The sequence below is a fragment of the Saccostrea echinata genome, unplaced genomic scaffold (genome assembly GCF_033153115.1).
Source record: "Saccostrea echinata isolate AGI-Se365-2 ecotype Australia unplaced genomic scaffold, CSIRO_AGI_Sech_v1 ptg000022l, whole genome shotgun sequence".
NCBI classification, from domain to species: domain Eukaryota; kingdom Metazoa; phylum Mollusca; class Bivalvia; order Ostreida; family Ostreidae; genus Saccostrea; species Saccostrea echinata.
The window spans coordinates 18728129-18741126 of NW_026889771.1; the positions used below are offsets into that span (position 1 = coordinate 18728129).

Sequence of the window (12998 nt, forward strand, 5' to 3'; positions counted from 1 at the left end):
AAATGCGGATGACGTTGCTATAAACAAAATAAAATGCGGACTGTTTTGTACATATGCGGAACTGCTTAACAATGGTATTTTATACAAAATATAATCAGTTTATGTTGTCTCTAAAGCTTTTTCTGACTTAAGATTTAGTAAGTAAATGAAATAATTTGGGGTTTTTTTATGATTAATAAAATAGTCCATAATTCCTGTGGATTGTTATTCTTCTGTTGTGTCATCCTTGTGGCAGTTCAGGCTGTTTCAGTGGACATGTGACGTCACAATGTAAAAAAAAAAAATACGGGAGGTTTGTATATATAGATTACTTTAAAATTATACAAGAGGAAATTAGGTTACATTTCCTATGAAATTTGGGAAAACATAAAATATAGTATGGTTTCATTAAATTCTACTTCTGTATAATCCTACTTTCCAGAGGAAAATAATTGTTCCCCTAAATTACATTAAATTAATTAATACACCTTGTGTATAAGTTCAAAAAATTAAGGTGTGCTTCCTCCCAGTTTAGGAGAAATATAGCATTACTGTCTGGAATTTGTGGAATGATTTTGGCTCTTAGTGTTTTTGGTACAGTCCCTGAAACGTTCTACTTTCCCATTTTTCTGTTCGCTCACCGTTCGTTCACCGTTCGTTCAGCGTGCGTTCACCGTTCGTTCACCGTGCGTTCACCGTTCGCTCTCCGTTCACAGTTTTGCGTTCAGCGTTCACCGTGCGCTCGCGTTCACCGTTCACAAAGCGTTCACCGTTCGCTCTTCGTTCGTTCACTTTGCGTTCACCTTGCGTTCAGCGTTCAGTCTTCAGTGTCATTCGGAACTCCGAAGTGAAGGACTTATCTTTTTTTAAGTAAGGATTTACAGGTTTTGAATTTAATAAATAAAATACCGTGTTTAAAGAATCATTATTTCATGGGAAAAAAATATCTACAATATTTATTTTTATTATTCTAACTTAGCTGTTAGGTTATTTATAAAATTTATCTGGAAAATAAATGTTGTTATAAGTACATGTTTGTACCTACGTAGAACGATGCTGAAAAATTAAATTTAAATACTGGCAAAATACTGATACTTCAAGAGCTGCAACATTTTGTTGTTATATTAAAGACGACAAATCGTTAATGGATAGATAATAATCGAAGTCAAATAATTTACCAACTGCAGCAAAAATACGAAAATATTTATTTCTATCACATTTTTTTTTAATAATACAGAAATACATGTTAGAACTTTTTCTGAGAATGATAAACAGTACTACGGATATCCAGTTAATTAAATATCTTTAGAGCGAATTAAATTGATAGTGTGGTTTAAAAAAAATATTTGTTTAAAATGTAATACATTAAAGAATTTTTTTCTACTTTACATATATAAAGTCTTTAATTAGAGAGAGAGAAATGCCTTTATAACATGATTATCATTTATACAACCAAAGTGATTCTCCAGTAATGATATTTTTCACCGTAACTTTAAATGTTTGTCATTCAATTTATTAAGAGCCCCCCTATCCCCTAAATCGGTTACTTAGTTAGTATTTCCAGTGCATTTTAATTAACATTTAAAAAGAAGTTAATGTGTTTTGTAGCACAAAAATTTCAGTCTCAAAACAAACATGCAACTAAACAAAGTCATTAAACAATAGTAGTTCAAAATATACATGTGCCGGTGGTGATATTTTAAATTGGCAGGGAGTATGTTTCAAATTCAAGCAGCTTAATTATTCCAAGTATTTATTCCCAATGTATTTTATTCATTCATTTATTTATTTATTTATTTATTTTTAGAAATGTTGGAATCAGATCTAGAAATGATAAGAAAAAATGTTAAAACTTCTTGGAAATGCTAACACTTTGCCTTCAGTGTGACGAGACTTTCACACCTGCACAGTGTCGAATGATTTTGATTGACAGGTCATGCACGTGCACTTCGTGTGAACTTGAAGCAGGAAAATAAAAAACCGATTAAGACTGTAAAACAAATGGATTTGCAGATAAAAAAAAAATGGTTACTTTTACTGCCTGATATATTTAGAAAAAAATTTAGAATTTTTGTTTGATAAAGGTACAAACATTTGCGGAAGGGGGGCTAAAACCGAATCTCTCTCTCTCTCTCTCTCTCTCTCTCTCTCTCTCTCTCATTTGTCTGTTTAATAAAAACTATGACAGCATTTACTTAAATATCAAGTTGTGAAAATTTAATATATAACAAATACATGTAATATGACTGCCTCTTTGTATCAACTTGTTCGAGTATAATCACGGCCGGGAAATGTCTACAGATACATGTAGAAGTCTGCTCAATAAATCATCATAAAAAATAAAACTGACACATAAATATATTATTGCATTAAAATTTTAAAATACGAGTGTATTTATGCAATACGTCCACATACCTTTGAAAAATATTTTTTTTCTTATTATTTTACACGGAATCGCCTTGTATGCTTGTTACAAACATTGTAATTCATTCTATAAATCCGAAGTTTTCTCTTCTAAAATCCACATTATTTGTAATGGTTTTATATATCAAATAAGAATAAACATATTTATTTTACAACTAGATTAATTTCATCTGTTATACTACAGCGTTCGGTAACAATTACGTTTTACAGCGATAAAAATCGTATTATCAAAAAGTTGCATTTAAACATCGTACATATGTGCAAAAAATATTGTAAGAAACTTAAATTAATAACTTTACTTAATGTGCATGTATCGTCTTTCTTAGGACAATTTTCATTGATTTGTTTATTTATTTATTATTTATTTATTTTTTTAGCACCAGGCATTAGAATACAATAGAAAAGTTTCAATGCAAGGAAAAGATCAGAGGCATTCCGAATAAATCGTTCATCTTGCGTTCACCGTTCGTTCACCGTTCACTTTGCGCTCACGTTTGCGCTCCGTTCGCGTTCTGCGTTCGCTCACCGTTCAGCGTTCACACATCGTTCACCAAGTTGCGTTCAGCGTTCACACATCGTTCACTCACCGTTCGCTCTGCGTTCGTTCAGCGTTCGTTCACCGTTCATTCAGCGTTCGCTCACCGTTCAAGTGGGAAAGTAGAACGTTTCAGGGACTGTATGAGGTCCTGTTGTTGGCACTGTAAAATTACTTTGAACTTTTGAACATTCCTTAGGAATTATCTTTTCTTGTACCACAAGGTGTATTAATTAATTAATATCTTTTCTTGTACCACAAGGTGTATTAATTAATTTAATGTAATTTAGGGGAACAATTATTTTCCTCTGGAAAGTAGGATTATACAGAAGTAGAATTTAATGAAACCATACTATATTTTATGTTTTCCCAAATTTCATAGGAAATGTAACCTAATTTCCTCTTGTATAATTTTAAAGTAATCTATATATACAAACCTCCCGTATTTTTTTTATACATTGTGACGTCACATGTCCACTGAAACAGCCTGAACTGCCACAAGGATGACACAACAGAAGAATAACAATCCACAGAATTTATGGACTATTTTATTAAAAACAATTATTTCATTTACTTACTAAATCTAAGTCAGAAAAGGTTTTAGAGACATCATGAACTGATTATATCTTGTATAAAATACCATTGTTAAGCAGTTCCACATATGTACAAAATAGTCCGCATTTTATTAGATCACCTGAGTCACTTAGGTGACCTATTGCTATCCGTTTTTGTCCGTCGTCGTTCATCGTGCGCCGTGCGTTAACATTTTAACATTTTCAGCTTCTTCTCTGAAACTGCTGAACCAATTTCAACCAATTTTTGTATATAGCATCTATGGGTGAAGGGGAACAAAAATTGTGAATTTCAGGGCTCATGCCCCCCTGGGGCCTGAGGGGTGGGGCTAAAACAACCAAAATTAATGCAGTCTTTAAAAATCTTCTTCTTCACTATTGGACATCAAGCAGTCAAAGTGTTGGCATGATTGTAATAAGCAGTGAGCCCTCTACCAAAACTGTGAAATTCATGGCCCCAAGGTAAGGGGTTGTGGTGTTAGGGTGGGGCTATATAGATCATATAGTGAAAGTGCATTATTTCTTTGAAAATCTTCTTGTCTGCTCCTGGGTATCAAACATACTAACTAAGTACATAGTAATGATGAGCAAGAGTGCCTCTTCCAAAATTGTGAATTTCATGGCCCGTGGGTCAGGGGTTCTGGTGTTAGGGCGTGCTCTTTAATTATGTTGTGAAAATGCATTTCTTCTGTTAAATAATCCTGTCTAATACTTTGTGTTGAGCAGATAAACGAAGTGCATAGTGCTTTTTACAAAATTTTTAAAACTTTGTGGTCCCAGGGCGAGGGGATTTTGTGTTTCTCATTGGGGGGTGGGGGTGGGTCTATTGATAATATAGTGAAAATGTGTTAATTCTTTGAAAATCTTCAACTAAGTGCAGAGTTATGACGATGAGAGTACCTCTTCCAAATTTGTGAAATTCATGACCCTGGGTCATGGGTTTTGGTGTTAGAGTAGGGCTGTGTTGAATCTGTAGTCATGGTATATGTAGTGAAAAAGCATTTTTTCTTTGAAACTCTTCTCTGCTCCTTGGCATATCAAAGGCAAACGAAGTAAAATTTTTAATAAGCAAGGGTGTTTTTACCAGATTTTTGAACATCTGGACCATTTGGTCAAGTGTTCTGGTTCTGGGCAGGGCTCTATTTATTATTTATTCTACTGAGAGAAATTATTCTCCTTTGCAATTCACTTTTGATAATTAATCACTGTAAATAATGTATTTGAAAAGTTAATAGAATAAGAGAATTGTGCAAAAAATTTTATTGTATACTAGTTATACAAAAACTACTTTCATAGTTTTAATGATCAGATGGACTTGTAAATAGTAGAATAATAAAAATGAGACAAAAGTAACTTATTAATTTGTTCTTCAAAGACCAAGAGAGGCCAATGTGAGAGATTACAATTGTACAGAATCACCAATAGTTTGATAACAGTCTGCATGGTGATAGTGCTAAATGGGGGATAGATTAGAATTTAATTTACCAGTTGTTACTAAATATTAGACTAATTATTTCATTGATCCTGATCATCCTATTTCTCTTGTTTTTGGCCAACAAAGCTTCATCTACCATTTTATTTCATATTCTATGGATCCTCTAAGTTATTGAATTATACTCAGGTGACCGTTAAGGCCCTTGGGCATCTTGTTTTGTTTATACATGTAGCAACTTCTTCCACATTTTTTACTTCAATAGATAAATTTACATGCTTGATTGTTCTGATGACAACCGTCTCTGGTTGAAACCGATCAACAAAATAAATTCATTGCTGCATTCTCATGAAGTGTTGATGATCTGTTTTATATCTTTAAATTATGATAAGTAATAAATCCACCACAATTATCATCAAGAAACCACTTTATTAATTGTTTAATGATGTAAATGGATTTTTAGCTCTACTGGTCAGAGACCAGAAGAGCTTATGTGATAGTAAGGTGTCCGTCGTCAGTCTGTCTGTCTGGCTGTCTGTCCGTCTGTAAACAATTTTTCAAAATGCTACTCCTCCTACAGTTTTGGTCTGATTTCAATATAACTTGGCACACAAGTAGACTACACTAAGATACATAATTCTGTATATTTGTTTTTGATTTCATTGAACAATATTGCCATGGTTACTAAAAATAGAAATTTCTGTGAAATACTTTCAAAATGCTACTCCTCTTACAGTTTTGGTCTGATATCAGTATAAATTGGCACACAAGTAGACTATACTAAGATACATAATTCTCTTATCGATATTTTATTTCAATGAACAGTGTTGCCATGGTTACTAAAAATAGAAATTTCTGTGAAAAACTTTCAAAATGCTACTCCTCCTATAGTTTTGATCTGATTTCATTATAACTTGGCACACAAGTAGACTACACTAAGATACATACTTCTATGTTTCGGTTTTTGATTTCGCTGAACGGTGTTGCCATGGTTACTAAATATAGAAATTTCCTTGAAATACATTCAAAATGCTACTCCTCCTACAGATTTGATCTCATTTCAATATAACTAAGCACACAAGTAGATAACACAAAGATATATAATTCTCTGTATCCATTTTTGATTTCGGTGAACATTGTTGCCATGGTCACTAAAAATAGAAATTTTCTTCAAATACTTTCAAAATGGTACTCCTCCTACAGTTTTGGTCTGATTTTAGTATAACTTGACACACAAGTAGACTCTACTAAGATACATAATTCTCTGTACCAGTGTTGGATTTTGATGAACGTTTTTGCCATGGTTACTAAAAATAGAAATTTTTTGAAATACTTTCAAAATGCTACTCATCCTACATGTTTTGTCTGATTTCAGTATAACTTGGCATACAAGTAGACTACACTGAGATACATAATTGTCATTATTGCTTTTTGATTTTGTTGAATGATGTTGCCATGGTTACTTAAATCGAAATTTCTGTAAAATTATTTCAAAGGCTACTCCTCATTTTCAAAGGCTACTCCTCCTACAGTTTTATTCTGATTGCAATAAATCTTGCCACAAAAACAGACTAAACCAAGGATCATTATTCTATTTATTGCTGTTGCAAAGTTTCAAGTCCAAGTGCTACTTTTATCTTCCTTTATAAGTACAACCGGTAGAGCTACAGTCTCATCAGAGACTTCTGGTTTTTTAAATTTATATTTACCATTAAAACTGTACCTAACAAGTAAGGGAATTTTCCAAGGTCAAAGTGTTTATTAAAAAAGATAAATAAATTAATTTAAAAAAAAACAATGTAATTTATTCTATCAACATTTTCAAAATCATAATCAAGGTCAGCTGTACTGTTTATTGTTGTATTGACCTTTGAATTTTTCATCAATTTAGAGTTTGCCAAAGTATCTCCTACATTCTTGTGTTTCTTCTTTAAATATTACTAGTTTGGAGTCTCTTAATAGAGTGTACAATGTATCATATATAATGTACTTTGTTTCTTCTCATAGCACAAACGACTTGACTGAAAAATGTTATTCCCTCCTTGCCACAATTTATAACACTTCCTTATTTTGGCAACAATCTCGGTCAAGATAAGAAAAACACAATGTCTCTAAACAGCTTTAAAATTTTCCCACACAGTTCACAATAAAACACATCATTCGTTTGATTGGCATAAGCTAGAAATCGGATTGAGTTTTAACAAAGAAATAAAAAACAAACAGACATGGCATCCTCAACGCCATTTTCCATTGTTTACATCCAGCAATTATGAATAGATAAAGAGTACCTAAAACCAAGAATAGTGAATATTCACTGTGCATAATAATGATATGTGCAGCTATGTGTTCAGTAAAATTGTTTGTGTAATTTTCAGTTACCTTTGCTTACGCAATTTTTGATTTTTTCCGTTTGTGCATTTTAAATGCCTTAATCATGTAAAAAATTTCAAAGTCCTTAATTTCATTATATTTGTGTAAAAATCCTTCAAGCTATTTGCAATTTTTACCTACATGTGCAATTTTATTTTACTCATGAATATTTTTCATCATGCTTGTGTATAAAATCGCGATCGTTGTGCAGAAAATACTTTTGACAAGATTGACATGCCATAAATATCCATACCCTGGTATATATCACCATTAAGAGTTGAAGGGACCAGCTTATAAATATGAGTTTATCTTATCAAAAAAAGGAAAACAGAGGTCTTTCAACCTTTAAAAATTTATTTTTAAAAAAAATTTGCATTTATTTATATTTGACTCTCAGTGACAAATTATATTAAAAATTGTTCAAAGTATGTTTTGGGGTTTGTCATCGAAATTATATATCATTTTATTTACAATAATATAAAATCATTAAAATCTGTAAAATGTTTTATACATGTGGTAATGTTAGATAGATCTGCCTTTCCTGGATAAAATTAAGTTTGGACCTTTATAAATGATTATAGCTGGAGTTGTTACCAAATTACTATAATTCTCCCAGAAATAATATCAATTTTTTCTGTGACTCGCTTATAAGTTTGACATAAAGTTTTGAAACAAAATTAAACTCCCAAACATCTCCTGATTTACAGACAAGTATTTATGGTACTTGCAGTTGGTCTAATATTATTCTTTTTTTCAACTTACCATTTAAAACTTTTTGACTTTATAATAAGGATAAATTCAAAATATTTGAGGGAGCAATAACTCACAAAAGCTCATCAGGTCCTTAAGCACTTGATAGATTAAAAGTTTTATGGATCTTCAAAGCCCATTGACTTTCAATGTTACAATATTAAGCTGTTGTAACATCTACAAAACAAACAAGATGTGTTTATGAAACACTGATGCCCCTGTATGGCACCTTATGGTAAGGTTAAAGTTTATCAAATGAAATTCAAACTCGAAGGTCAAGAAATCAAAATGTTGGTACCTAAAGAAAGGTCTTGTCTCAAAAAATATACCCATGATGTATGAAAGTCCTAGCACCAAGGTTAAGATTTTTCAAAAGTAAGTCAAATGTCAAGGTCAAATGGTAAAAATTATTGGTATACAAGGGAAGGTTTTTTTTTACTTTTTTGAAATATGAAAGACATAGCACCAACCATTCAAAAGATATGGACATTTTTAGCTCACCTGAGCTGAAAGCTCAAGTGAGCTTTTCTGATCACCTGTTGTCCATCTGTCCGTCACTCCATCTGTAACCTTTTCACATTTAAACTTCTTCTCATGAACCACTGGGCCAATTTTAACCAAAGTTGGTATAAAGCATTCTTGGGTGAAGGGGAGTTTAAATTATCAAAATAAAGGTCCAAGCCCCCTTACAAGAGGAGATATTCAAGAAAAGACAAAAAAAAGGTGGGGTCATTGTAAAGTCTTCTCAAGAACCACTTGGCCAGAAAAGCTTAAACTTATGTGGAGGCATCATGGGGTAGTGTAGATTCAAAATTGTTCAAATCATGACCCCGGGGGTAGGATGGGGCCACAATAGGGAATCAAAGTTTTACGTTGAAATATATTGGGAAAATCTTTAAAAATCCTCTTCTCAAGAACCACTAGGCCAGAAAAACTGAAACTTATGTGGAAGCATCGTAGGGAAGAGTAGATTCTAAATTGTGCAAATCATGACCCCAGGGGTAGGGTGGGACCACAATACCTATTACAAGGGTGAAAATTTGGTGAAGAAAAGTAGGGCCAAAATTACTCAGGTGAGCATTGTGGCCCATGGGTCTTTTCTTTAAAAATTTGGTCAAACTCCAAGGTCAAGGACAAAGTGGCAAAATTGTTGGTACCCAGACAAAGGTCTTGGCACAAGAAATATAGGTGTGAAATAATAAAAGCCCTAGCACCAACTTTTCAAAAGATATGCCCAAGGTTAAAGTTTTTTTTAAAGTAGTTCAAACAACAAGGTCAAGGTCAAAGGGTCAAAATTGTTGGTATCCAAAGGAAGGATTTATCACAAAAAATACACCTCTGAAATATGAAAGCCTTAGTACTAACTGTTTAAGCATTATGGGCAATGTTAGAATTTTTTTTTAAATCCGTAAAACTCCAAAATCAAGGTAAAGAATATATACACTTAAGGAAAGGGTTTGTCACAAAGAATACACAGGTGAAGTATGAAAGCCCTGGCCAAGGTTAAAGTTTGGTAAATGTTTGCTAAAGTGGGTCAAAAGCTAAGGTCAAGGTTAAAAGGTCAAATATATTGGTACCCAAAAAAAGGTCTTTCACAATGAATATATATATGAAATATGAAAGGCACAGCTCCGACCAATCAAAAGTTAAGGGCAAGGATAAATTTTTTGCAGACAAACAGACCAACAGACAGATAGACAGATGGACAGGGCAAAAAATAATTGCCACTGAATCTTTGATTATGAGAGCATAAAAATGTTGAATCAAACCAATAAGATCCTGAAATTGGGGATCCACAATTCTCTGAAATTGCTTGTTACAATTTCAGTCTTATATATTCTTTATGGAAAGAAAAATGCTAGGATCTGTCTTCAGCCTGTACTGTCATCAAATTCTTTCTGGATTTGTTTTCTCCTGAGCTTTTTTGACTGAATGTAAACCTGTGAGCTACCTAAAGACCCTTTTGATTGGTTTTGGAGTGAAATACTGAGACACATTGTATTTATTTCCCAAGGTCACACAAACTCTCAACTGGCTTGTAAGAATGACCACAGAACTGGAAACCAATATTGTTGCCGTAGAAAGAGTGAAAGAATACTCAGAGATTCCAACAGAGGTAATTTTTACACTCATCTGCATGTCACACACAGAACAATAAATCTAGGTAAAAATCATTGATAAGAAATTATGCATTGTTTTATGGAACGCCAAATTAACATATATTCAAATATTTGTACCTATCTTCAAATAATTGTACCTATCTTCAAATGAATTGTACCTATCTTCAAATGAATTGTACCTATCTTTAAATCAATTGTACCTATCTTCAAATGAATTAGAGATAGGTATAATTCAATTATACCTATCTTTAATTCATTTGAAGATAGATACAATTGATTTGAAGATAGGTACAAATGCAATGAATTGAAGATAGGTATAATTGATTTAAAGATAGGTACAATTGAATTGAACCTATCTTTAATTACTAAGATATTGGCAATAATAACTACTCCCTTCATTATACGTCATTTCCGTTACGTCTACCGATCTACAACACTTTCGGGGTACTCAAGTATATATATTTTTTCGCTCACTTATTGACATACATGTGTATTTTAACAAGTATATGATGCTTTTTGCACATTTTAACATACCTTTATTTCTCCTTTCATCCTCGTTGTCGTCGGTCTGTATGCTCTGTGCGTTTCCCTCCATGTTCAATATTGTCTCATAGGGAGCGTTCATTATTTTCAATAACACAAAACGAATTGAACATAGGTATATTTGAATTGTACCTATCTTCAAATCCTTTGTGGATATGTTCTAATTGTACCTATCTTCAAATCAATTGTACCTATCTTCAAATCAATTGTACCTATCTTTAAATCAATTATACCTATCTTCAAATGAATTAGAGATAGGTATAATTCAATTGAACCTATCTTTAACTGAATTGAAGATAGGTGTAATTCCATTAAAGATAGGTATAATTTATTAGTACCTAGGTATAATAATTTAGAGATAGGTATAATTATTTACACCTATCTTCAATTCAATTGTACCTATCTTTAATTCAATTGTACCTATCTTCAGTTCATTTGAAGATAGGTACAATTATTTGAAGATAGGTACAATTATTTGAAGATAGGTACAAATATTTGAATATATGTTAATTTGGCATTCCATATTGTTTTGCACCAGTTGTTTATTTCTGTTGTTTTATGTGTTTATATGTGTTTGTTAAATATTTCACGTCCCTTTGAGAATTTTTCACTCATATCGAGAGGCCATGACTTGCTAGTGGAGAGCTGTACCATGCAGGCATTTTTTAAAAAATGATTAATTTATCTATGATTGAAAGTTTATGATAGACAGTCTTGGTAATCGAATCGTGGTTTAAAGGAAAAAAAAACCCTTATTTAAGTAGACCCAAATTCAGGGCTTTCACACTACTTTTAAGCTCTTCTGAGCCAACGGCTCAAAGAGCTACTGCTATGGCCATTAAGGAGTTGAAGGGCCGGCCCCTAAATATTTCTTCTGCAAATATCTCGGAAACTAAAAAGAATCTCTGAATAAATGTTGAACAAAAAGTGTTCAAAAACCTGAGAGCTTTAAGTTGAAATCAAGAAAAAGGGGCTGGGCACTCAAATTAGGGGCCGAGAGGGACCAAAAGTCTTTAATCGATAACTCTTTAACAATCAATATTTTGTTATACATTACTGAAACAAAAATGTTTATCTCAAAAATCTACAACTATGTATTATGATTTTTACATCATATGTTACATAAATAGGGGCCACAAGGGGCCAGAATGCTAAATCTTTGATGCTTTAAATCTTGAAAGTGGGAAATATTTTGATAAGTAATATTCAACAAAAGATGTTCAAAATAATGTTCTTAACAATATGCAACTTTTCAATTTTTGCTAAACATCCCCATTAAGGAGTTGAAGGGTAGGCCCCTAAATATTTCTTCTGCAAATATCTCGGAAACTAAAAAGAATCTCTGAATAAATGTTGAACAAAAAGTGTTCAAAAACCTGAGAGCTTTAAGTTGAAATCAAGAAAAAGGGGCTGGGCACTCAAATTAGGGGCCGAGAGGGACCAAAAGTCTTTAATCGATAACTCTTTAACAATCAATATTTTGTTATACATTACTGAAACAAAAATGTTTATCTCAAAAATCTACAACTATGTATTATGATTTTTACATCATATGTTACATAAATAGGGGCCACAAGGGGCCAGAATGCTAAATCTTTGATGCTTTAAATCTTGAAAGTGGGAAATATTTTGATAAGTAATATTCAACAAAAGATGTTCAAAATAATGTTCTTAACAATATGCAACTTTTCAATTTTTGCTAAACATCCCCATTAAGGAGTTGAAGGGTAGGCCCCTAAATATTTCTTCTGCAAATATCTCGGAAACTAAAAAGAATCTCTGAATAAATGTTGAACAAAAAGTGTTCAAAAACCTGAGAGCTTTAAGTTGAAATCAAGAAAAAGGGGCTGGGCACTCAAATTAGGGGCCGAGAGGGACCAAAAGTCTTTAATCGATAACTCTTTAACAATCAATATTTTGTTATACATTACTGAAACAAAATGTTTATCTCAAAAATCTACAACTATGTATTATGATTTTTACATCATATGTTACATAAATAGGGGCCACAAGGGGCCAGAATGCTAAATCTTTGATGCTTTAAATCTTGAAAGTGGGAAATATTTTGATAAGTAATATTCAACAAAAGATGTTCAAAATAATGTTCTTAACAATATGCAACTTTTCAATTTTTGCTAAACATCCCCATTAAGGAGTTGAAGGGTAGGCCCCTAAATATTTCTTTTGCAAATATCTCGAAAAAGAAGAAGAATCTCTGAATAATTGTTGAACAAAAAGTGTTCAAAAACCTGAGAGCTTTAAGTTGAAATCAA

General features: G+C 32.4%; 1 protein-coding gene across 3 annotated transcripts in view; it reads left to right on the plus strand.

Moving 5' to 3' along the window:
* Positions 1-12998, plus strand: part of LOC133190567 (multidrug resistance-associated protein 1-like) — a 962792-nt gene that overhangs the window by 898274 nt on the left and 51520 nt on the right. For all 3 annotated transcript variants that reach the window (XM_061326266.1, XM_061326267.1, XM_061326268.1), the window contains one exon: positions 10077-10178. In XM_061326266.1, the coding sequence (XP_061182250.1) occupies positions 10077-10178 (102 nt within the window). The remainder of the gene's footprint in view (positions 1-10076; positions 10179-12998) is intronic.